This window comes from Cavenderia fasciculata (genome assembly GCF_000203815.1).
Source record: "Cavenderia fasciculata unplaced genomic scaffold Scf_EU5ZYIE01DZOHE-5, whole genome shotgun sequence".
Lineage (NCBI taxonomy): Eukaryota > Evosea > Eumycetozoa > Acytosteliales > Cavenderiaceae > Cavenderia > Cavenderia fasciculata.
Genome location: NW_004457644.1, coordinates 714,355 through 738,686, shown reverse-complemented (window position 1 = coordinate 738,686; position 24,332 = coordinate 714,355). Strand labels below are relative to the sequence as shown.

At 34.0% G+C, this 24,332-nt stretch overlaps 9 protein-coding genes and 1 non-coding gene across 10 annotated transcripts; 5 read left to right on the top strand and 5 right to left on the bottom strand.

The window, feature by feature from the left end:
• Positions 1-216: 216 nt before the first annotated feature.
• Positions 217-4,053, bottom strand: DFA_09445 (uncharacterized protein; the record flags this gene model as incomplete). Its single annotated transcript, XM_004354742.1, has 9 exons — positions 217-1,397; positions 1,498-1,779; positions 1,876-2,133; positions 2,208-2,462; positions 2,535-2,801; positions 2,880-3,122; positions 3,206-3,484; positions 3,566-3,823; positions 3,969-4,053. The coding sequence occupies 9 exons, from the start codon at positions 4,051-4,053 to the stop codon at positions 217-219; spliced, it is 3,108 nt and encodes a 1,035-aa protein (XP_004354794.1).
• Positions 4,054-5,225: 1,172 nt separating this feature from the next.
• On the top strand, positions 5,226-6,236 carry DFA_09444 (GCN5-related N-acetyltransferase; the record flags this gene model as incomplete). The annotated part of the gene is made up of 1 exon (XM_004354741.1): positions 5,226-6,236. The coding sequence occupies one exon, from the start codon at positions 5,226-5,228 to the stop codon at positions 6,234-6,236; it is 1,011 nt and encodes a 336-aa protein (XP_004354793.1).
• Positions 6,237-6,513: 277 nt separating this feature from the next.
• Positions 6,514-12,692, top strand: mtaA (XMAP215 family protein; the record flags this gene model as incomplete). Its single annotated transcript, XM_004354740.1, has 6 exons — positions 6,514-6,658; positions 6,748-7,057; positions 7,154-7,446; positions 7,539-7,744; positions 7,819-8,731; positions 8,797-12,692. The coding sequence occupies 6 exons, from the start codon at positions 6,514-6,516 to the stop codon at positions 12,690-12,692; spliced, it is 5,763 nt and encodes a 1,920-aa protein (XP_004354792.1).
• Positions 12,693-12,948: 256 nt separating this feature from the next.
• DFA_09442 (uncharacterized protein) lies at positions 12,949-14,355 on the bottom strand (the record flags this gene model as incomplete). Its single annotated transcript, XM_004354739.1, has 6 exons — positions 12,949-12,967; positions 13,001-13,157; positions 13,229-13,349; positions 13,425-13,846; positions 13,932-14,120; positions 14,283-14,355. The coding sequence occupies 6 exons, from the start codon at positions 14,353-14,355 to the stop codon at positions 12,949-12,951; spliced, it is 981 nt and encodes a 326-aa protein (XP_004354791.1).
• Positions 14,356-15,011: 656 nt separating this feature from the next.
• Positions 15,012-16,484, bottom strand: DFA_09441 (uncharacterized protein; the record flags this gene model as incomplete). Its single annotated transcript, XM_004354738.1, has 3 exons — positions 15,012-15,560; positions 15,764-15,788; positions 16,381-16,484. The coding sequence occupies 3 exons, from the start codon at positions 16,482-16,484 to the stop codon at positions 15,012-15,014; spliced, it is 678 nt and encodes a 225-aa protein (XP_004354790.1).
• Positions 16,485-16,685: 201 nt separating this feature from the next.
• DFA_09440 (uncharacterized protein) lies at positions 16,686-17,906 on the top strand (the record flags this gene model as incomplete). Its single annotated transcript, XM_004354737.1, has 2 exons — positions 16,686-17,702; positions 17,901-17,906. The coding sequence occupies 2 exons, from the start codon at positions 16,686-16,688 to the stop codon at positions 17,904-17,906; spliced, it is 1,023 nt and encodes a 340-aa protein (XP_004354789.1).
• A 225-nt stretch (positions 17,907-18,131) lies between these two features.
• On the bottom strand, positions 18,132-19,249 carry DFA_09439 (uncharacterized protein; the record flags this gene model as incomplete). Its single annotated transcript, XM_004354736.1, has 2 exons — positions 18,132-18,993; positions 19,053-19,249. The coding sequence occupies 2 exons, from the start codon at positions 19,247-19,249 to the stop codon at positions 18,132-18,134; spliced, it is 1,059 nt and encodes a 352-aa protein (XP_004354788.1).
• A 644-nt stretch (positions 19,250-19,893) lies between these two features.
• Positions 19,894-19,973, top strand: DFA_09438. Its single transcript has one exon. It is a non-coding gene; the product is annotated as a tRNA-Leu (tRNA).
• A 388-nt stretch (positions 19,974-20,361) lies between these two features.
• nadsyn1 (glutamine-dependent NAD(+) synthetase) lies at positions 20,362-22,625 on the top strand (the record flags this gene model as incomplete). Its single annotated transcript, XM_004354735.1, has 2 exons — positions 20,362-20,468; positions 20,543-22,625. The coding sequence occupies 2 exons, from the start codon at positions 20,362-20,364 to the stop codon at positions 22,623-22,625; spliced, it is 2,190 nt and encodes a 729-aa protein (XP_004354787.1).
• A 56-nt stretch (positions 22,626-22,681) lies between these two features.
• Positions 22,682-24,085, bottom strand: DFA_09436 (uncharacterized protein; the record flags this gene model as incomplete). The annotated part of the gene is made up of 5 exons (XM_004354734.1): positions 22,682-22,735; positions 22,773-22,901; positions 22,970-23,253; positions 23,323-23,853; positions 23,947-24,085. 5 exons carry the CDS (start codon positions 24,083-24,085, stop codon positions 22,682-22,684), a joined length of 1,137 nt encoding a protein of 378 aa, XP_004354786.1.
• Positions 24,086-24,332: the final 247 nt, after the last annotated feature.

The window sequence follows — 24,332 nt, the reverse complement described above, 5'->3', positions numbered from 1 at the left end:
GGACATATGGATGGTAGAGTTTAATCAGAACTAACAATTACAAAATTTTAAATTAATTTTTTCTATAGGGTAGAGTTGGAAATAACATAAAAAGTTTAATTTTTTATTATTTATTTTTATATATGTATATATTCTTGAAATGGTTTACTTTATATATATAGTAGTAGTAGTAGTATTTGATTATTAATTTTTATAATGTCGATGAGGAAATGGTTTTTAATTGTTTCCTCCAACTTTTTCCAAATCGATACCAAATCGATTTGAATTCTTTTGTTTTTTTCTCTTGGGTTGGCCTTGTCTAGATTTCATCATGTATCTTTGGCGAGTAAGAAAGATGGCAGTGGCGACAAGTGCCAATCCAACTACACCTACTACCACACCAACTGTAATTTTCCATGCACTTTCATCTTCTGTTGAAGGGTTTGACTCACCTCCAGAGGTGGTGGTAGACGTAGTGTCTCCTGAAGCGGTAGTCGAAGAGGTGGTGGTGGTTGCTCCGCCACCGGTGGTTGGAGAAGCACAGAGTGGTGTGGTGAGGCCGGAAGCAGCAAAATCTGGATCATAGAGAAGTTGGCTCCTGAAATTGCCAAAGGTCGAGATGATGGTGGCCTTTGTAGTGTAGGAACCATTGAAACTGGTAGAGGATTGGGTCATTTTGTGTGAGACTGCACGTGGCAAGGCATCAGACATGGCACGATTGATAAAACGAGAATAGACGGAACGTCCCTTGGATTGGAACTGTGAATAGACAAGTGCAAAAGATCGATTGGCATTGTTGTCAAAGGTGAGTGAGACGGGTGAGGTTAGACAGGCCGGGGCAACAGTGAGCTCGCTGTGAATCTGCAACTGATTGTCAAATGATGTAAATGCCCATTTGGACACACGAATTGTAAACTTGACGGCACCATATGTGACCGCAAAGTCGTCACCAGCAAACTCGTATGGATAGTTGTCGCCCAGTGTCCCTGCGATTGGAACCAATTGTGTAAACGTGATGGCAATATTATCGGCAAGCGCAGCGTTTGGACTGTTCTTGGAGAGGATATAAACACGACGCACTTGTGAAACCGGACTGCCATTGGTAGGGTGAGTGATAATGGCAATGTTGGACGTGACCAACTCCCAAATCTCAGTAGCAATATCAATAGTAGCCACTGTAGCTCCATTTGCATCGACTTCGACCAAACGAGACATTGAAAATTGGTATCCCTCCCCATTGCCAAAGTCCAACAATGGTTTGTTTGAAGATGACTTTATAGCAACCTTGCTACTATCATTTAATTTCCACTCACAAGCATGTCCTGTAAATCCAACATCACATTGACAAATACCTTCTACACATGTTCCTTTTCCATTGCATTGGACTTGTGAATTTGATTTTGGACATGTTATTGTTTCTAAAATAATAAAAATAAATAAAATTTGGATTAATATTATTATTATTTCAAAAAGATTATTATATCTTTCTTTCTTTTTATCTTTTGTTTTTTTTTTTACCATTTGAAAATAAAGTTGTAAGTGATTTATAATTTTCATTTGGTGAAAATCCAGGACTATTAATATCCACTCGGGTACTATAGGTAGTGTTTTGAGGTAAATTATCAAAGACACAAGAGAGTGAGGCGGTATTTAGACATTTTCTAAACCAAGTAAAAGAATCAAATGAAATCATTGCAGTATATGTAGTTTGCTCCAAAGGTATACTACTAATACTTTCTGTCCAATTTAATATAATTGAATCAAATGTTGTTGTTGTTGTTATTACTGATAATGTTGGTTCTATTTAAAATAAAAAATAACAATTAATTATCCATCCTCTTTTGTTGATTCTTTTTTACTCTCTCTTTTTTCTTTTTCTTTTTTTTTCTCTCATACCTGGAATAATAAAATAACTATTTGTATTATTTGATAGATCATCATCATTTGTTACATCTACTCTGAAATCCAAGGTTTCACCAATTTGTAAGTTTGAAACAACACAACTCGAAGCCAATAAATTGGAACATCCTGTAACAATGGTTCCATTGGCAAATACATTGTAACGACTTGTTCCTGGTACACCATATAATGTTACCCAATTAACTACAAGTTTTCCATATCCTCTTGAAAAATTAATAATTGGTGCTGTTATATCTTTTGGAAAAAAAAAAAAAAAAAAAAGTAAGTAAAACAAATGTGATTGATTGTGATATTGTTTTTCTAAATACTTTTAAAAGTTGTCATCATTCTTGAAGCAAGAACAACATAACCTTCACTTGTAAAAACAACAGTGACATTGTAAGTTGTACCATCTTTAAGATTATTCATTGTACAAGTGGCTTGAGTACATCCAGTCACATTGACACCATTCAATTGTACATAATTTCTCTTTAAAGCGGATTGAGTAGCACCTCCAAGAATCGAATAATCAATTTTAATAGATTTAGTTGTAATCGTTTGTGTCAGTGTTGGTGTATTAATTGCTTTAAAAAATAATAATAATAATCATAATTTTAGTAAATAACCTCTATATATTTAAGTCTTTTACTACTTACCAACTTGAGTTCTAACATTAACAGGACTTGTAGCTGGTCTAGTGAAATTAAATTGACCATCATAAACGGATCCAGTAATGAAATAGGCTGTTGCTGCCGATAACCCAGTCATTTGACATAGATCTACATTGTTACTACAATGTGTTTGTAATACATTATTGACATAGATTGTGTACCGTTTTGTTTGTGGATTTCCATCATAATTACTTCTTATACCAAATGATGTGGCCGTAACAAGTTGTGTAGCGATCGTAAAAAGGTTGTTTGCTATATATAGAAAATAGAAAATGTTGGTTAATATCCACAAATAAATATTTATATTCTTCTTCTTCTTCTTCTTCTTACCTGACCAAGGTATATACAGGGTGACTGGAAAAGTTAAAATGGTATTGTCATTCTCAATGATGAATGTAAATGTTGCATTGGTTCCTTGAATGAGGTATGAATAAGAAATAAGACAATCTGTATTGTTGCAGCCATAACCATTCGTGACAATAGAATCTCCCAATCCACCAACCAAATTATATGTAAAATTAACTCCTTTAACATTTGGTAGTACTTCATATGTTAAATTTACTAGTTGAATAGCTAAATATAAATAAAATATATATATATTTGTTAGAAATAATGATGATGATGATCAACGAATATTATTAATACTAAATATTTACATTGAAAAGTTTTAAAAGAAATGGTAGTAGAATTGATTTGATTGCCATTGGTTATTTTGACCAAAAGTGATTGGTCTGTATTGTCGATGAGATTGTCAATGGTACAAATCTCAAAAGTATTATTTAGCTCGCAGGTAAACGTCATACTTGGTGAGACGTTACCTACAGATGTAATGTCGATAAGATATTCTTGTGAATTGTCGCCTCCACTCAATGTCAAATTTAATGTTATCCATGTTGTATGAACATCTTTTGAATTTAAAATTGGTTCATTTAAATCTAAAAAGGGAAAAAGGGAAAATAATAAATAAATATTGTGAATCAAAATTACTTTCGATAAACTATTTATATTCGACTTACATGATGGAGTATTAATGATTTGAGTAATATTTGTAAAAGTGGTAGCATCTGTGAAAAGGATGGTAATATTATAGGATTGTTCGGGATTGAGTGAATTAAAAGTACAATCAGTGTCGTTGCAATTGGAAATGGTATCCAATTGTTGATTGAGGAAAACTTGGGTTGTGACGGGTGTGCCGTCGCCTCCTTGGACTGTATAATGAACGTCTATCGTCGTTGGTAATAATCTCGTAATGTCCAAGCTAGGTGAATTTAAATCTACAAATGGAAATAGAAAGAAAAAAGAGAGAGACAAAAAGAGAAATTAGATTTTTTTATGGTTTGAACAAAAGACAAGGCTTGATCAACGTGTTGGGGGGTTTTGATGTTGCCTTTTTCGGTCATTGCGACATTGGTGACTTACCTGTTTGGGCTTTTACAATGAAAATCTGACAAGCCAAACAAATCAAAAACACTAAAACAAACAAACTTGTAACCTTTGAGTTCATGTTTGTTTCAAAAAGGGTGGTGGCAAGATAGAGGAAGAGGGAGGGAGGGAGGGAGTGATGTGAAAAAATTAAATAAATAAATATAGATTATTATTATTATGCCTTGTTGTTGTTGTCTTCTTCTCTCTCCTTTGTCAAACCTAGCCTAGAGATGTGATGTGTCCTCCTCTCTTTTTGTTTGTGTTGTTGTTTGTTGTTATAACAACTACCTAAAACAAATAAATAAAAGGTTTCTGTAGCAAGTTTTGTTTGTTTTTGTGTTTGTTATTGTTGTTGTATCAGTGTGTTGGTTGGTTTGTCCTTGTTGTGTCTTTTTGTCTATTTTTCTCTTATTGTTTGTTTGTTTGTGTAATGCTGTTGTTGTAGTTGTAGTAGTGTTGCTTGCTAACAGTCTCTCTCTCTTGTCTTTTCTTTTTCTTTTTTTAGTTTGTTGTCTGAATGATGATGGTGTACGAAACGAGAGATGGCCAATAGAAAAAAGATGTGTGTCCAAAGGGGCTTTGAGAGAAAAAAAAAAAAAAGAAAGTGATTGTGAAGAGGGAGGGCGTTGATTGCAACTAAATCGCTTTCACCCAAGAATAAGAAGCTACCCATCACACAAGCAGGAACGGGGGGTATGTGTTGATGCGAGTTTTTTAATTTTTGTTCGGGTTTGGCTCTTGTTCCTCGCGTCAACATCAAAAAAAAGACTCCGGTCAAATCTTGGATATCATTAAAAAAAGAACAGACACCAATAAACCAAGTAAGTGTTTGTTTGTGATCAGGCTGTTGCTTTGTGTCTGTGTCTAGACACACTATCTATTGAGAGATCAATTGAAATATCTGTATCGCATGCCGATGCTCGTTTGATCAAAAGGAGAACAACACTTTTGCTTGACTGCACCTCATCCTCAATAGAGCTTGTGTTGATGGTTGGTTCGACCTGATACACAGAGACACGCCCAACAAGGTGGCTCGAGAACAGATGGGAGATTGAAGCGTTTTTTGTTTTGGTTTTTTTTTCAAAACCTAACGACGCTGTTGTGTTGGCTTTGCTAGGGGGTATCATCCCTTGTCTTTGTCGATTCAATCGATTCTGTTCATCCATCTCTATCAATTCCATACCACCTATCCTACGAACAACCTAGGTACCTTGTCCGCTTACACACAGCAAAACCCAACATACCGATATAATGGAGCATACGATACAACCACCTACCTTCCCCAATACCAACAACAACAACAACTCTACCCAAGAAGAGGAGATTATAATCATAAAGTCATTGGAGGGTACTGATCCCAAGGATATAGTTCAATGTTCGAGACTTGCATTCTCAGACTACTTTGTTAATTTCAGTCAAGTGGCAGATGACTACTTTATCTCTAGATGGAGAATGGGCATGGTAGATTACAAGTATAGCTTTGCAGCCTATACAAAGAGGGATGGGGTAATGGTTGGGTTTGTAGTATTGGGTATTGATGGTGTGAATGCATACAATTGTATCACTGGAGTGGTACCAGAGTATAGAGGCAAAAGATTGGTACAATGTATCTACCAACACGCAATCCCTATACTAGCAAAAGAAAAGAGTATTGAACAAATACAACTCGAAGTCATATCGATCAATGAAAAGGCTGTCAAAGCATACACCTCTGTTGGTTTTCATATTCATCGTCATTTGCAAACTGTTAAAGGTGACATTAAACCAATCGTATTAGAACAACTACAACAACTACAACAACAATTGACATTGGATGATGGTGCTACACAAGTTATCATTGACAATGAACAAATCAAGAGATTAGTACAAGTAAAGTATGGTGCAGATATAGATTATTCAGTCGTACCAGACATGTTGTACGCACCGCAATGGGAGGGCAAAGTAGGGTGTCTAAAGACAGACTCTGATCAAGTTGAATATCGGTACCTTCAAGACAGCAAATCATTCCTACTTGTCAAGAAACAACTTGGTCTCATTTCACAATACCGATTCGATTCATCAAGTGATGCCAAGATACTACTACAATCTCTTTGTATTGATTATTGCAACGAGACCAATCCTACACCATTTAAATGTATTACGATTGATTCACGCGACTCTTCATCCACTCCAACAACCAATGAATTATTTGGTCTATTTAATCTTCAACCTTCTTTTACTCAATTTGAAATGATTATAAATTTAAAATCATATAATCAATAATATATATATATAAATAATTAAATAACAAGGAAGTACACAAACTATTTAAAAATTAGAGTTTCCCTCCTTTTTTGATTTTTTAATTTTTTTTTTTTTTTAGTCTCTACCTACCTTTTTGAGCAGAATGAATCATTGAGTACTTCATCATCATCATCTCTTTCTATCTATCTATATATTGGTTATTATATACTTTCATATTTCATTTCTTTCTTTCTTTCTTTTACATGTATATTAGTGGTTCGATCGAAAAGATATAAAGATTGATTAAAAAAAAATAATGGCAGATGATGAGAAACCATCAGGACCATTAGAGGAGAGATTAACTCACAAGAATTGGAAATGGAAGGTGAGCGCCTATGAAGAATTGACTCAAAAGTTTAGATCTGCTGAGGATTCTACTGGTCCACTTTATAATGAATATGGTATGGCATAGATATAACTAACGGCTGCAGAGACGATTAGATATAATGAATCTTCATATTTGACTTACTCGTCTTTATACAATTTGTAGGACCAAAATTTAAGACATTGTTAGCAGATAGTAACCCAATGTCACAAGAAAAGGTATTAGATACATTGGGTGCATTTATCGATCGATGTGATACCGTCAACAAGTTTGCACCGCAATGGGTATCGGTGTTGGTCGAGAAGGGGTTTGGATCGACTAGACCAAAAGCCAAGGATAAAACAATAGAGTTGTTATTGGCAACCATCGAAGCAGATTCACCCGAGCCTGTAAACGAATCACTTTTAAAGGGTGCAACTAGTACTTCACCAAAAATATTAATTGCTTCTATCATTGGTTTAAGAGAATCTTTAAAGTATGAAAGAAAAAAAAAAAAAGAAAAGAAAAGAAAAGTATAAATAATAGCATTTGAAACTAACCTCTCTTTTGCTCTCTCTCTCTTTTTTTTAAGAACATTTGGACCAAAAATAGTACCAATTAAACCAATATTAAAACAATGTCCACCATGGTTTGAACATAGAGATAAAAATGTTAGAGATGAAGCAAGTGCATTGCTTGTTGAAATTTATAGATGGATGGGTAAAACTATATCGTCGTGGTTGGAGAGTTTAAGTGCAATCCAAATGAAAGCTTTACAAGAACAATTTGATAAATTACCTCAAGAACCTGCTGCTCCTCTTAAATATATGAGATCAGAGGCTGCAAAAGCATTGGCTGCTGCTAAAGCTGGTGGTTCTGCTCAAAGTATGTAAAAAGAAACAAAAAAAAAAAAGAAATTAAAAAAAAGAACCAAAAAGACCATTTATTAATTGTATTGTTTATTTTTTAATTTTTAGAGGTTGAAGTAGAAGAAATTGATCCATATACAATGTTAAATTCAGTTGATGTATTAAAAAAGATTGATCCTGAATTTTGGACTGGAGTTGAAGAAAAGAAATGGCAAATTAGATCAGAACATATGGAAAATCTTCAGAAAATATTATCATCTGCTGAAAAGATTGAAAATGCTGATTATTCAGAATTGGTTAAAGTTTTAAAAAAGGTAAAATATTATAGAAAGATAGAAATAGAAATATATGTTATTTATTTATATTTTTTAATTTATTATTTTTTTAGACATTGGTAGATACAAATTTATTAATTGCAACAAAAGCAATTACATGTATTGGATTATTGGCAGAGGGGTTGAGAACTGGATTTACAAGTCATAGTAAACAATTTATTGCTGGGTTGTTGAATTTGTACAAAGAAAAGAAGCCTTTGATTACAAAGGCAATCAGCACATCACTCGATTCTATCGTGGCACGTTCACTCAATTTTAGTGAGACGATAGAGGAAGTGACCGTTTCGATGGCCTCCAAGGTACCACAAACCAAACAAGAGACACTCAATTTCATCTATCGTTCCATCTCGACGACACGCAAACCACAAGACATACAAAAGGTGTCCAAACAACTTGCCAAAATATTCATGGAAGCACTCAACGATACGGTAGAGTCGGTCAGAGACTCGTGTGCCAAGGCATTTGGTGCACTCGGTGGTATTATAGGAGAACGTAGTATGGCACCTTACCTCAATCAATTGGATCCAATCAAAATGAAGAAAATCAAAGATTTAATGGCTGCTTCAGCACCAGTCATTACAATGGCTCCTACTAGTGTTTCTATATCGGCAGATGAAATGGGTGCAGGTCAAAAGAAACCTGCTGCTGCCGGTGCCGTAGCTGCAGCTCCAGCACCACCCAAGAATGAAAAATTAAAAGAAATCATTTCACAAGAGATTCTTGACAAGTTGTCAAGTGCCAATTTAAAGGATCGTGTTGAAGGAACAGATGAAATTCAAAACATTATTCAATCAATGGGTGGTGATGAACTCGGTCCATACTCCCCACTCATCATTCAATACCTTCAAGAAAAACCTGGTTGGAAAGATACAAATCCTCAAGTTTCAAATAATATCATTTCAATTCTTACTATTATTATAAAAATTGATCCAAATTCTTCCAAACTTATTAATTTATTTTTTAATAGTAAGATTAAAAAAAAAAAGAAAAAAAAGTATATTGTATTTAATTATTAATTTTAATTTTTTTAGATATAATTGATAAATTAATTGATATTAAAAGTAAAGATTTGGTAAATAATTTATTAATTACGGCTAGTGAAAGTATATCACCACAATTTGTATTTTCAATGATTTATGGATACGCAGCAGGACACAAGAATCCAAAGATTACATTGGATTGTTTGGCATGGATGACACCAATGGTAGAGGAATTTGGGGTGGGAAGCTTTTTATTAAAACCATTGTTTGATTTTATAAAGAGTTGTCTCGAGTCTACACAATCTCCCGTTAAATTGGCTGCCATCAAATTGATTGGTATACTCAAGCTGGCACTTGGTCCATCGGTCATTGACTATTTGTCAGATGTAAAGAAACCACTGTTAGACTCGATTGAAAAGGAGGTTGCCAAAACCAAGGAACAAAGAGTGTCTCCACCAACACGTACTTTTAAAGTCAGTATTGACGAGATTATTCCTAGAACTGATATTAGTTCAAAGTTGAACGGTCCACTTCTCGGTAACCTTGGAGACCTCGATTGGAAGATGCGTCAGTCTGCACTGGAGGATCTCGAGCGTATTGTCATTGACGCTAATCGAAAGATTCAACCCAAGCTTGGGTCCCTCGTCACACTACTCTCCAAGGGTTGCCTCTCTGACAAGAACCAAAAGGTGGTCACTACGACATTGTCACTGATCAGTTTGTTGGCAGTTGCCACTGGAGCCACCTTTGACAAGAGTGCAAAGATCCTCTTGCCAGGTGTCGTTGCCATACTGTCTGACAGCAAAAAACCATTGCGTGACGCAGCCATCAACTGCATGAACCATATCATCGAGGGACTTGGAGTGATCGACCCATTCATGTCATCGCTGGCACAACCAATCGTACAAGATGGAGCTGTCAGTAGAAAAGAGGCATTGGGATGGACCGTTCAACACATTGGATCATTAAAGTCTGGTCAAGAAGCAGCTCATATGGTCAAACCAATCGTTGCATGTCTTCAAGATAAAAACAATGATGTTCGTTCAATGGCTGAAACCATCCTTTCTTATATTTATATTTATATTCCACCTGACCTCTTTAAAAAGGAGTTCCGTGATATTAAACCAGTCATCTTAAATACCATTCAACCAATTATTGAAAAATATTATAAAACTAAACCTCCTCCTCCAAATTCAAAAAAACCAGAAGCAATAGTTCAACCTGTTCAACCAGTTCAACCAGTTCAAAAAGTACAACCAACTACTTCTACTACATCTACTACATCTACTACTACTACAACAAATAATAGAGCTCCATCATCTTCATCATCTGCTTCATTTATAATTTCAAATGATAAAAAATCAAGACAAAAAGATCAACAACAAATGTGGTATTACCAAGATCCATCAGAAGCAGTTGAAACACTTCAAGATCAAGTATTATCATGTTTTAGTGAAGAATTTGCAAACATGATGTTTTCAGCCAATCCACAACATTCACAACAAGTAGTAGATATGTTGATACAATTGGCAGAACAAGATATGATGCCATTATTATCAGTCGTGGATGTATTGTTTCGTTGGGTTACGTTTAAACTTTTTGACATGGGTTTGACATCACTCAAGAGAAGTTTGAAACTGTTAGAGACTATTTTGGTTCGTATGCAAGCTGTAGAATATAACATGTCTGATTATGAAGCAAGTTGTCTCATACCCATCTTGGCCGAAAAGAGTGGTACATCAAATGAAACATTTAAAGGTCTCCTCAAACAATGTTATCGTCTCTTGTCTGAAGTATGTCCACCTCAATCACAATTCCGTTATACGTTGGAAGTGATTCGTTCCAATAATTGGCGTACACGTCTTGAAAGTATTACCGAATGTGGCCAACTCATCAATCAACATGGTGGCGTCTGCTGTGGTAACCTTAAAATCACTGTACCAACCATTGCCAAACTATTAAATGATCGTGAACCACTCATCAAACAACAGGTCATTCAATGTTTTTCTCAACTCTATATTCATATTGGTGAAGAAATTTGGAAATATCTTTCAACCCTCTCTCAAACTGATAAAAATTTATTATTACAACAATTTCAATCAAATCAACCAAATCAACCAAGTCAACAATCACAATCATCTCCATCAATTTCATCCACTTCATTTGGTTCAGAAGAAGAAGAAAAATTTAAAGAATATTTAGAAGAATTAAAATCATATAGAAGAGAAAATATAGATCAAACTGTGGAATTGTTGAAACAAATATCTGGTGTTGTTTCGTCGGCACAACCAGCATTGGCAGAAAAGTTTTTAAGATTCTCGGAAGAGTATTTGATGGTATTGAGTCAGCTGCTCGTATCCATCTTTGCGCAGGTATTTATGGATACATCGATCTTTAGATTGTGCAAGTATCTGATCCACACGATCATTACCATCTACTCTAACGAGATTATAGCCAAAAAGTCGAGTGTACGTTCACTCGAGACGGTCCTCACCGAATCTATCCGTTTGTTGGTTGCTCAACCCGACTCTTCACCTCAACAACAAGCCGATCTTGAATGGATCACCAAGGCACTCAACCAAGTACTCCTTCGTACACTTCAAAACAGTAACAATACCACCCTCTTTTGTGCACTTTTGGAAATGAAAACAAAGGTTGGGTCACGTCCAGGACAAGAAAAGTTTAATGATTTATTGGTTCGTTGTCTTTTACGTGCCACCAAATCACTCAAGGCACCCGGCGCCAAAGTTGACGAATTGGACATTTCAATCATCCTCTCCAAGATGAATCAATTCCTCATTCAACAAAACCTTGATGAAACCACCAAAAAGACCACCAAAACACTCACCTCTGAACTTTTAAATATTAAAGGTGATGAGTTTGCCGCTTTTTGTAGACAAGCTTATCAACAACATCAACAAAAATTCCAACCACTCTTTAATCTTTTAATCGATCTTTTAGGTGGTATTGATAATTTTAAACAATTATTTAAAATTCAAGAAAATCAAACAACAACGACAACAAAATCAATAACCAATCAACCAACAGTTCAACCAATAGTTCAAAATATTTCACCTCCTGCTATTTCGCAACAAATGAAATTTGAAGAATTGGGTATACAACCATTAAATACACCAGAGATTTTACAACAACAAAATTATACGATACCAGTTGTAAATGTAGCAAGTAGTGTTGGAAAGGATGGAAAGTCACACATGCAGACATTGATGCAAAATGTAAATAAGGAGCCAAGAAACTTTAAATGCGCAACTGTTTCTGAGCAAAAGCAAGTTCTGTCTGAGATTTTCAAAAAGGTTGGTCATCGTGATCTTACCATCGACGGCTTGTGGGATCTCTACTACTTTAAAAAACAATTTAAAGATTATGACATTACACCCAACCTCTTGCAAACTACTGGTACCTTTCAAAATTATGTCACTCGTCACTTGCAACAAATCGATAAACAACAATTGGAAAAACAACAAGAAGAAGAGGCTGAACTTACCTCTAGTGACATTAACCATTATTCTGAAAGATTACGTGATATTCAAAATACCTATTTAAATAATCAAATGCAACCTGATAGTGGCAGCGATGGTAGTGGAAAACATTCTACGGATCAAATGTCTGGTGAAAATATGGGAATCACAACGACTGGATTGAATCCAAGAAGATTATCTCAACATGAAATTAAAAGTACTACTGTCAATGCTTTAAATACTTTACATCGTATTAGAGGCCTAAGTAATGCTGGAAATCAACCAACAAATAACACTAATAATAATAATAATAATATTTCTCCACCTACTACAAATATTTCACCCAATACTACTTCTACTTCATCTACCTCGTCTACTTCTTTGGGAACACAAGATTTAACTTCAACTGTTGCTTCACTAAGACAAAGATTGGCTTTTATTAAAGAAACTTCAAAATCAAATGATTAAATAAATAATTAATTTATTATTTGTACAACATTATCAAAGAGAATAAACCAAAAGGATATCATGGTTTATTTATTTAAAGAGTTATTTTGACTATTATGATGCAGATATTACTATTACAATGGTGTGATATATTCAGATAGAACATATGAAACCAATTTTTTGATTGTGATCATTTGTAATCCATATTGAGTAGCATAATCTGGTCCTGTGTATCCCCACCAATCCCAACATCTACATATTAATAAAATAATCAATATTAGAACATTTCAAAATATCTTTTTAATAAATAATAATAAAAAAAATTTTACCCATTTGGATTCAAAGCGTTTGCAAGAGCTTGTGGATAAAGAATAATCAAGTTATTATTGTCGGCAACTTGATTGTATCCAATATTCATATAATATGTACTATTAACAAATGATACTGATTGGGTGCATCCATGAAATGCTACATGTAATGAACATCCTAAATTAATTTAAAATAATAGATAGATTAATTATATTATATTTTAAAGAATATAGATTAAAAATACGTACTTCCTTTGTTTTTTAATAATCTACATGATTGTGGAACATATGCAAATGCACTTTGGTCTAATCCAGCAAATTCATTTGTAGTACCAATTGGTAAGAATGCAGTTTGATTAAATTCAACAATCTTTTGATAAAAAAAAAAAAACAATTAATATTATTCTTTTCAACATATTAATAATTATTATTCAATGTTTCATACATTTGAAGCTAAAGAAGGAGTATTTGAAGCAGGGAATAAGAAGCCATACAAATGTGATAATAAATTAAAAGTTGTATCATAACCACATTGATTGATCCATGGCCACCCGAAATAAGTACAATTGTTACCATAGGTTTTAGTTACAATCGAGTGTTCTGCAGGTACATTGTAGACACTCTTGATTGACCAAAATGGTACAAACTTTGAATAATATTCCTCTAATTTATGGACGGTACCTGGACGAATACTTGAATCATATTTACCAGAGAATAGGTATACTCTTTGACGTGCAAGATTGTCAGTTGAATCAATTGCAAAGGTACGTTCAGCATGCTCAGTATAATTTAATAATTTTGGTATTGAAATTAATGAAGCATTATTCATACATTGTTCAACTGCTATATCTGCATTTCCTTGTCCGCCTAAATAAATAAATAAATAATTAAATTAATAAATTAATAAATTAATAAATATTATATTATAGATTTACAAGTTATAATACAATACAATAATAAGGACCAGCAGCAATGATGGCAGCACCTTTAATAATCGATGAAAAGGCCATGTGAAATTGGACGGCGAAAAAGCCACCCGAAGAAAATCCAGATATGCTGATCTTATCCTTTTCGTCAAGGAATGATGTTGATCCATTTGCAAATATGCAAGTAGTGAATTGATTGATAATACAATTTAATGCTATAAAGTAAATAATTAATTTATACATTTTTTTTAAAATATAATAATAATAATAATACAAGATAGGGCTGATGATGAAAGGTTGTTATTGTTAGTTAGTAGTGGGGGGTGATTGGTATTTATACTTTTCTGTCGGTTGGTGAACATCGGGTAAATACTTACTCTTTCTTTTTGCTTTGCTTTGCTTTGCTGTTGATATTATGCTACCATGATGATGGTTGTGGTTGATGATCATTGTACATACAATGGGTCGACCCAATCTTAATCTATGAACCAGCAACCGGCAACTGGGAATAAAAAATCTACCATCCGACAGACATCAATCACAAAGATGGTTGGGTGATCTATAAATAGCTGTTATTGGTTGGTTTTGTTATACAACAATAACGGGTCGAAATATTTTACGTTAGCTTCTTATCTACGCTGATCGTTGACCACTGACTGAGCTTGATGTCACCTGATGATAGACAGGTGCGCACTTGCAATGGTATATAAAGATGCATCTTGTCCTTCTTTGTCTATTTAAAGTTACAATGAAATTGAACGGTTTAATAGTGTTGTGAAGTTGACTTTTACTTAATTAGTTAACCTACGAACACCAACCAATCACAAAAAAGAAAATTTAAACTTACTTTATTATTTTAACAATAATGATTTGACTTTTAGACCAAGGGATCACCATTCACTAGGATTCTATCACAATGGTTGATTATTTAAACTTTAAATAACTCTCGTTCAGTCTGCTTAAATAGATATAACGATCCAAAGCGCTATCTACTAAGACAAAGATTGGTTTTTATCAAAGAAACTTCAAAATCAAACTATTAAATAAATAATAAAATTATTGATTTTTGTACAACAAATAATAATAATATTGGTTCCTTTTCTTTTTTATTTATTAAAATGAGAATAGATTGAATGATAATTTGAGGAATATAATAAATAGATGGAATGAGAGAGGATAGTTAAAAAGGTAATGATGATTCCAAGATGTCTTCCCCAACCACGCATGTTAGGATTGGCAGTACCAAATGCAACGTAAATGATACGACCAACTGTGAGTAGTGATAGTGATACAATTAGATAGATGGTGTTTGCATTTTGAAGCTCTAGAATGGCCGATAGAATGGCAATCAGTGGAATGAATTCATTAAAGTTGGAATGTGATCTAATAGCTGCTATCAACCTATTGTATTTATGAACATTTATAGGACCACTATCATTGCTGATTATTAATTTATTACTATTATCATTTTCTTCTTTTTTATTATTATTTTTATCTATGTTGACCAAACATTCAATCAATTGTAATGTTCCATCACCTATATTAATTTGATGTCTACTACGTTCTTTTACGACCCACAGTGATAGATAGATGTAATAAAATCCCCATATCGCTGAAAATGTTCCTAGTATTTGTAACATTATAAATTTCTTCTTCTTTTTAAAAATGATTGAAAAAAGGAAGGGTTGGGCCAATCAAAACAAAATTGAATTAATTCAATTTAAAGTTTTATTTTTTTTTGAAGAACAACCTCTTTTACGTATTCATTCCCTTTTTTGAAACAGTTTACAAAAGATAACAGATAAAAAGAGAGATAGATTTTAATTGATGAAGATTATGTCTAATGGTAAGAATATACTTTGATATTAACTATTGCTCTTATCCTTTTCTATGAAGGAAGGGCCAAATTTGGGGATTGGTCAACGATAGATAGTATACACTGGAAAATACAGTAATTGATTACCAATCATAATCCACAGGTTCAATATAGGTAGATCTATCTTTGAAGATGAACCAATTATAAATCATCCTATATTGAACCCAGAGGATTATGATTTGGTGAGAGTCAATTGGACCGAATGAATGAAACAATACAAGATTCTCTTTTTAATTAATTAAACAATAATAAATTTTCTTTTCTTTATCAATATTATTTTTAATTAATTTTAATTATTCGCCAAGACAAAAACAATTTTTATCAACTAACTATATTTGTCGTTATTTTTTTCATATATACTCGAGTTATAGAGATAGAGATAGAGTATCTCAAAGACCTCAGAGAAAATGTTTAACCCCAATCAAAAGTGTATGTATGAATAGTGATCTCTTTATATCTTTCTTTCTTATTAAACTCTATTATTTGTAACTTTAGCTATTATTTTGCTAAAGACGGGTGAAACGATTACACATATACCTCCGTCACTGGAACAGTTTTTTGGATCAAAGGAAGCTATGCAAAAAGCAAAGGATACTTACCTCAAGACAGTGTTACAACTCGTTGATAACCCATTTATGAAATTAGAGCAACAAACAGCACATCCTGATGCAATAATGTAAAGAAGTTCACGACTTGATAACATGGTTTTTGGTGATGGACCTCCCTCGGGTATGAACCAGATGACATTTAGGAAAACCTTTGCAGTTAGACAAAGAGCAAAAGCAATAGATCATATTCAAAATCCTCCACCTATTCCACACGGAGCGGTCGAGGTAACAAAGGATGGAAAAACTGTCCCTTGGCCTATGACTACTGGAGGAGGATTTGACCCATCCATGGTAGTATGAAATTAGAGCCATTGGATTTACCAAAACAAACCAAAGATGGTAAGCCCCTCTCTAAACAACAACTACTTCAACAACAAAAACTACTTGAGCAACAACAAATTCTTCCACATGAACTTCAACTCATTCAAAAACAACACACTCAACAACAAAAACAACTTCAACAACAACAACTGATGCAGCCACAACCAATTACTACCTCTTCGCAATTGGATATTGGGGGGTTATCTTTGGTACAGCCACAACCAATTACCTCTTCACCATCTTTTATGTTTGGTGCTAGTAGTAGTAGTAGTAATATACCCCTTTTGGTTAATCCTTTTCAACATATTAAAGATCAAGAGGAGCAAAAGCTTAAAGAAGAGTTGGAACAAAAAATTAAAGAAGAATTGGAGCAAAAAATGAAACAAGAATTTGAAGCAATGAAAAAGCAAAACGAAGCTCTTTTACTCTTGAATGATCAACAAAAACAAACTATTCAACAACAAAATGGTCAGATAAAGAAAGATGGTTCTGAAAAACAAAGATTACAATCACGATTTGATGCACTCGATAAACAACATCATCTCTTGCAAGAACAAAACAAAGGATTACAATCACGATTTGATGTACTCGAAAAAAAAGCCACTCAACAAACAAAAGGATTACAATCACGATTTGATGAACTCGAAAAACAACATCGACACTTGCAAGAACAAAAGAAAGGATTACAATCACAATTTGATGTACTCGAAAAAAAGGCCATTCAACAAAATACAGCATTACAATCACGGTTTGATGTACTCGAAAAACAACATCAACACTTGCAAGGTGACAATTTGGAAGAGTTGGATTATAAAGAACTTCAAACGTTGGTAGAGACTAATCAAAAGAGCCTTCCTAAATTCTACCAACAATTGATGGCAAAGGTAGACAAGCTTCAAAAAGAGAAAAGAAATTTGGAAGAACAAAAACTCTGTTCCATCTGTCTCGATAATCCAATCAAAGTTGTTCTTTCACCTTGTGGTCAGTTGCTTGTGTTTACCTTGCTCAAAGAACCTAAACTTGAAAACTTGTCCAATTTGTTGTCAAACTATAAACTCTAAAATTGAGACTTTTTATTAACATCATTGGAATGGAAACAAAATAATATATATGTAACAAATAAATCATAATTGTAAATATACCTGAAAGAATAATAAATGAAGAGGAATGAGGGGATTAATTTTAGATAGAGATAATAAAATATTCATATCACATGTTCTTTTGAAATGATTTAAAAGATTAATTTTATTGTTTATATTTATTATTATTTGTACAATTAATGTTAATCATCATGATCATTAATTGAAAGAGAATTACTACTATAATAATTTGTACTTTTTATACTATATCAATAGCTTCTCTCAAAGTAAGACGATCTCTATCGATTTCATCCATTAGAAATATAGCATGATCGATAAAGTTCATTCGTCTGTGTTCTTCTTTGAGAACTTTAACTTTATGGTTTCAAGCTCTTGGTTGTCGGCAAGCCAATCTTCATAGTACATTGGAAGGATACGTGGTTTGGAATGGCAGCAATGTTGGGCATACATAACATAGTAGAACTTCATCTCGGTCCAGTTACCGTCTCCTTCATCATAGTCTTCTGGGTCAGTGTAGGTGGAACGATAGTTGGAAGATTGGCATCGGAGATCGATCAAGACCGTATTTTCGAGAGTATAGTCCTTCAATACGTTGAGTCGCTCGGGAGAGGCGGCAGATGGATGATGAGTAATGTGTCGTTCGTGTGGAGGAACACCTAGAATGGCACGGGTGTACCAACTGCGACCCTTTTGAAAGAAATACAAAAGAACTAAAAAGATGAAAGAGATTTCTTTCTCTCCTTCGAGCGATCGGGTTCGTCGGCTGGCACCAGGTTTGGTCGAGTCATAGGCGGTTTTCAGATCCTCAAACATAGAGTACTCATCATAATACGATTCAAGTTGACTGTCTGTCGGATCAGGTTGGAAGAATCCTTCGATGAGGTAATGGATATCAAATGGTGACCATTTTGCCGAGGTGTTTACCTCGAGGCAAGTGATACGGACATTCATTTTCGTGTAGGTGATCGAGTTGTTGATTCTATCGACGCTGGCCATACAATGTTCCTTGCTGTCAAAACGGAGTCGTATCTTTAGGACGGCACACAAATGGCCTTGGTCATCGTTCAATTCAATGAGATAGTCCTCATCGATATCGTAATCACCAATCTCACCATATTTTAACAAGTGGGTACGTTTTGTGCTCGCGGCTCGTTTTTTAAAGAAAAGAGCGATTTCCTTTGACCTGTAAAAGAAAAGAATTAATATATAGTAGTGAGATTAATTAATAGTTAAATAACATACTGTTTACAGATAAAACATATACAATTTCTTTTATATTTACCATGATAATAATGGAATTGACCGTGACCATATATTTGACAATGATCGCAAATGGGACCTTTCTCAAATGCTGCACAAGTTTCAAGATAGGTAGATAGATTTCCATGTGGTGCACCCTTTCTTGACCAATGGAGTGTCATTTTTAAATAATCACTCATTTTTTAATGAATGTAAATAATGAAATTGATTTGTCATCTATAAGAGTAGTGGTATTTATAAAGAACAACAGGTAAAGGTAGTAGTATAGGTCTTTATGATGGCACAAATCAATAAGTGTTGTACATTTGAGAACATGTTTGTAATCAATGACATTTGTCAATTTGATTTCACCAACAACCATAAATAACACTGAGGAATAAGTTGGAAAGAAGAGATTACACAAATCAATAGGTGTTGTTCATTTGAGAACATGTTTGTAATCAATGACATTTATCAATTTTAATTTTGATAATTCACAAACTCAAGATCTGGGATATTTCATCTTTATCATGTTTTCATAAATAGATTTTGATTGAATAATAAAAATATGTCAAGACGGATCGTATCTTCTTTTCATCTCTAGAATTTTCTTATTAAAAATCAAAACTGTCCCCCAATAAAATGAATACTATTTTATTTTTTATTCTCGTATATCTTGGATCGGGGAGCGCGACTATTTTCGGGTCGTGGTGAAAAGGGTGTAATGGGCTCTTCAATTGCGGATCGAACAATAAATCGATCTTTCCAATTTTTTCATGGAATTCCAATTTGGGCCAAAAACTTTTCGGGTCGTTATAGTTTTGTCACTTTGAGCCGTCATCAAGATTGTTTGGTCGAGCGGTCTAAGACGTCAGTTTTAGGCACTGATCCTCCGGGGCGTGGGTTCAAATCCCACAGCAATCATCGTTTTTGCTGCCGCTCAGAACGCTGCTGATTGTTGCATCTCCATTTTTTTTTTTCGGGTCGTTATAGTTTTGTCACTTTGAGCCGTCATCAAGATTGTTTGGTCGAGCGGTCTAAGACGTCAGTTTTAGGCACTGATCCTCCGATCGCTGTATCTGGGTTTGTAATCGTCTTTCGGCAACCAATCTATTTGAAACATATAATCGTCTGATGCCATCTTTTTTGATAGGGGTTTCGTCGTCATTGTGATGAAAATAGAAAAATAAATAAAAACACCCTTTTTTTTTTTTTTTTTTTTTTGATATTAAAAAAACAATTTACAATTTCACTCTATTCATTATTTATTCTTTTCTATATTTATATCTATATATTACAAAGAGAGAGAGAAATGAGATTAATTACAGTAGCAACTTGTAATTTAAATCAATGGGCATTAGATTTTAAAGGCAATCTAGAAAGAATCATAGAATCTATTAAAATTGCAAAATCTAAAGGGTAACAAGAAATCTAATCTAAATCTATATATCTCTATCTCTTTTATCTATCTCTAAACCCTCTTTTTTTTTTAGAGCAATATATAGATTAGGACCAGAATTAGAGATACCAGGATATGGATGTGAAGATCATTTCTATGAACAAGATACAATGTTGCACAGTTGGCAATCATTGATGGCACTGTTAAAGGACCCCGAGTTGACAAGAGACATTATTGTAGATGTTGGTATGCCAGTGTTGCACAAGAATGTTCGATACAACTGCCGAGTCATTCTCAGCGATCAAAGGATCGTGATGATTTGCCCCAAAAAGGCATTGGCAATGGACGGCAACTATAGAGAAAACAGATGGTTTACACCGTGGTTAAAGTCCCGTACCACCGAGATCTTTCCACTACCAAAGGTGATTGCCGACATTGTTGGACAGACAACGTGTGTGATTGGAGATGCTATTATCGCGACTCGTGACACTGCCATTGCCAATGAAACGTGCGAGGAGCTTTTCCTACCCAACAGCCCACACATAGAGATGGGATTGGATGGTGTCGAGATGATTGCTAATGGTAGTGGTTCACATCACCAACTGCGCAAGTTAAAGCAACGTGTCGATTTGATTACATCAGCAACAAGCAAGAGTGGAGGTATCTATCTATATGCCAATCAGCAAGGATGTGATGGTGGACGTCTCTACTTTGACGGATGTTGTATGATCATGGTCAATGGTGAGTGTGTTGCACAAGGTAGTCAATTCTCTTTGGTCGATGTAGAGGTGATCACTGCAACCATCGATTTGGATGAAGTGCGCAGTGCACGTGCATCGTTTATGAGTCGTTGTGCTCAGGCAACTCTTACCAAAGAATTTCCCCGTGTACTATGTGACCAACACTTGACCACATACAAGGGATCAGCTTCACAACCCATCCCCATAAAGTACATCACCCCAGCCGAAGAGATTGGATTTGGACCAGCATGTTGGTTGTGGGACTACCTCCGTCGTAGTGGATTGGGTGGTTACTTTTTGCCATTGAGTGGTGGTGCAGACAGTGCAGCCACAGCAGCCATTGTCGCCATCATGTGTCAATTGGTTGTGTTGGATGCTGGCAAGGGTAACCGACAAGTGATTGCCGATGCACAAAGAATTGCAGGTGCCGGTCCAGACTATATCCCCACCAATGCCAAGGAATTTGCCAGTCGTATCTTTTACACTGCCTATCTAGGTACAAAGAACAGCTCAGACGAGACTAGAAAGCGTGCTGCCGAGATTGCAGCCGACGTTGGTGCCGTCCACAAAGAAGTTGATATTGAAGAAGTGACTACAGCCTTTGGAAGCATGTTTGGACAGGTATCCAAGAACCAACCACGTTTCAAGGTACATGGTGGAAGCAATCGTGAGAATCTAGCACTCCAAAACGTCCAAGCACGTAGTAGAATGGTTGCATCTTATCATTTGGCATCACTCTTGCTTTGGGATCATGGAAGAGAAGGCAGTCTACTCGTGTTGGGTAGTGCCAATTGTGACGAGTCACTTCGTGGATACATGACAAAGTATGATTGTTCATCGGCCGACATTAATCCAATTGGAGGTATTAGCAAGAATGATCTTAGAATCTTTATAGAATGGGCATCACGCGAAAGAAATATTCCATCGATTGCCCAAGTACTCACAGCCACACCAACCGCCGAACTCGAACCAGTCACCAAGGAATATGTACAATCTGACGAGGCCGACATGGGTATGACCTATGACGAGTTGTCAGTGTTTGGTAAACTTCGCAAGATTCACAAGTGCGGACCAGTATCCATGTATGAACGTTTGGTCAGTGAATGGAGTCATCTAGAACCACCAAAAGTAGCCGAAAAGGTCAAACGATTCTTTTACTACTATTCCATCAATCGTCACAAAATGACAACCATCACTCCTTCGTACCATGCCGAAGCCTATTCACCAGATGACAATCGTTATGATCACCGTCCCTTTTTATACAATACAAAGTGGGATACCCAATTTGCTCTCATTGATGAATTGGTTCAACGTTGGAAATCAAATCAATTAAAAGAAAATTCAGATTCCGACTCTGATCCCTCTCATACAAATCTTACTCCTCCAGTTATGCCTCTTGGTTCAAGTACTGGTACTTTAATTGATAGACATTTATAAGAGAAAAATAAAATAAAAGATTTAGAGATTTCTTTTGTTTATTTAGAATTTTGGTTTTAAATTATTATTAGTATCAGCATAAAGTAATAAGATACCATAATCTCTTGGATCTTGAAAGAATGGATTTTTGTTTAATTTTTGTAATGCATGATCTTCTTCATTACCAAGACAAAAATGCATTACAAATGGTAAACTTTTAATTCCTGGTAACAAAGGAAAATATCTATCAATTGGATCAGTTTTTGATAATCCAATAAATAAATATTCAACTCCCATCTAAATAGAAAAAAATAGAAAATTATTAGACTTTTTGATTTCTTTTTTGTTTTTGTTTTTCTATTTACATTTAAACAATCATTATGAACAAATTTTAATAATTCATAAAATAAAGAATATTCCAAAGGATCATTAAAATTTTCAGTTGAATAACAACCAAATAATTGAAAGAAATGATTTGGATTATTTTGTTGTTGTCTTGTATTTCTTGATGTAATTTCATCAACCAATTGATTACTATTACCACGAATTTCATTACTTGATAACATTGATGGTGTAAGATTAACCAATGTTGAAACCTTGTTTTGATCCCAAATACTAATTGATGCTTCAATCATTTTATTATTTTCTCCTATAAAAAAAATCAAATTAGTCTAATTTCTTTTATTTTATTTTTTTTTTTCTATTTTTTTTCTATTACCTTTAAATTGAGCAAAATAAGAATGTTTATAAAATTTGTTAAATAATAATTCATCAAATTCAACAGGGACCATTTCATAATTTTTAAAATGAATATCAAATTTTTCCTTTACCAAATGACAATCTCTTTCTTTCCAAATTTTTACTCTTTCATCTCTTTGTGGTTCTATAAATGGATGTTCAACCCTCCAAGCATGTTGTACTTGTTGAACCATTTCCTTCATTGATGTATTTTTATAAAATCTATCCATATTCTCGTTGGTAATACTTGTTGAAGTATAAGTGATTGGTTTTAAATCATAATGTTCCATAAATGTTAGCGTTGCCAAATCTGTTAATCTTTTTAATATACTCAAACTTCTATATTCTGGATCAACAATTGCATCAAAAGGATAAAAAAATAATCTTTCAACTCCATTAATTTTTAACCTTTTTTCAGCAAGACAAAGACCACCAATTACTTTATTTGTAATATCATCTTCTGCTACCCAAATAAATCCATTTTGTGTCATACTTCTTCTAATAGAGTAATCTAAAAATAATTAAATAATAAATAAATAGAAAATTATTTTTTTTTGGTTAATAAATCTATTTTGTTCTATTTGTTTTTTGTTAAATTTTTTACCATCACAAAAAGAATAAGCTTGTAAAGAATGAAAATCACAATTATTTGGTAGTCTACTTATTCTTGAAAGAAAATCTTTATCTTTGGTTTTATATTCTCTAATTACAATATTTTCATTCCTCCAAATTAATCTTCCCATTGTTTTTTTTGTATTCTGACTTTTTTTTGTACCTATGGTTTTAAAAATAATATTTTTAATATATTTGTAATAAATTGATTTATAAAAATAATAAAAACACAAGATTACAATTTATTTATTGTTTATTCATTTTTTTTGGTTGATTGATCCTATCTATTATATTATAAAACCAAGCATTATTATCCTCTTTCATTAGTTGTTTGAATGATTTTTGATTATTGAGTAAAAGAGAGGAGGAGGAGTTGGA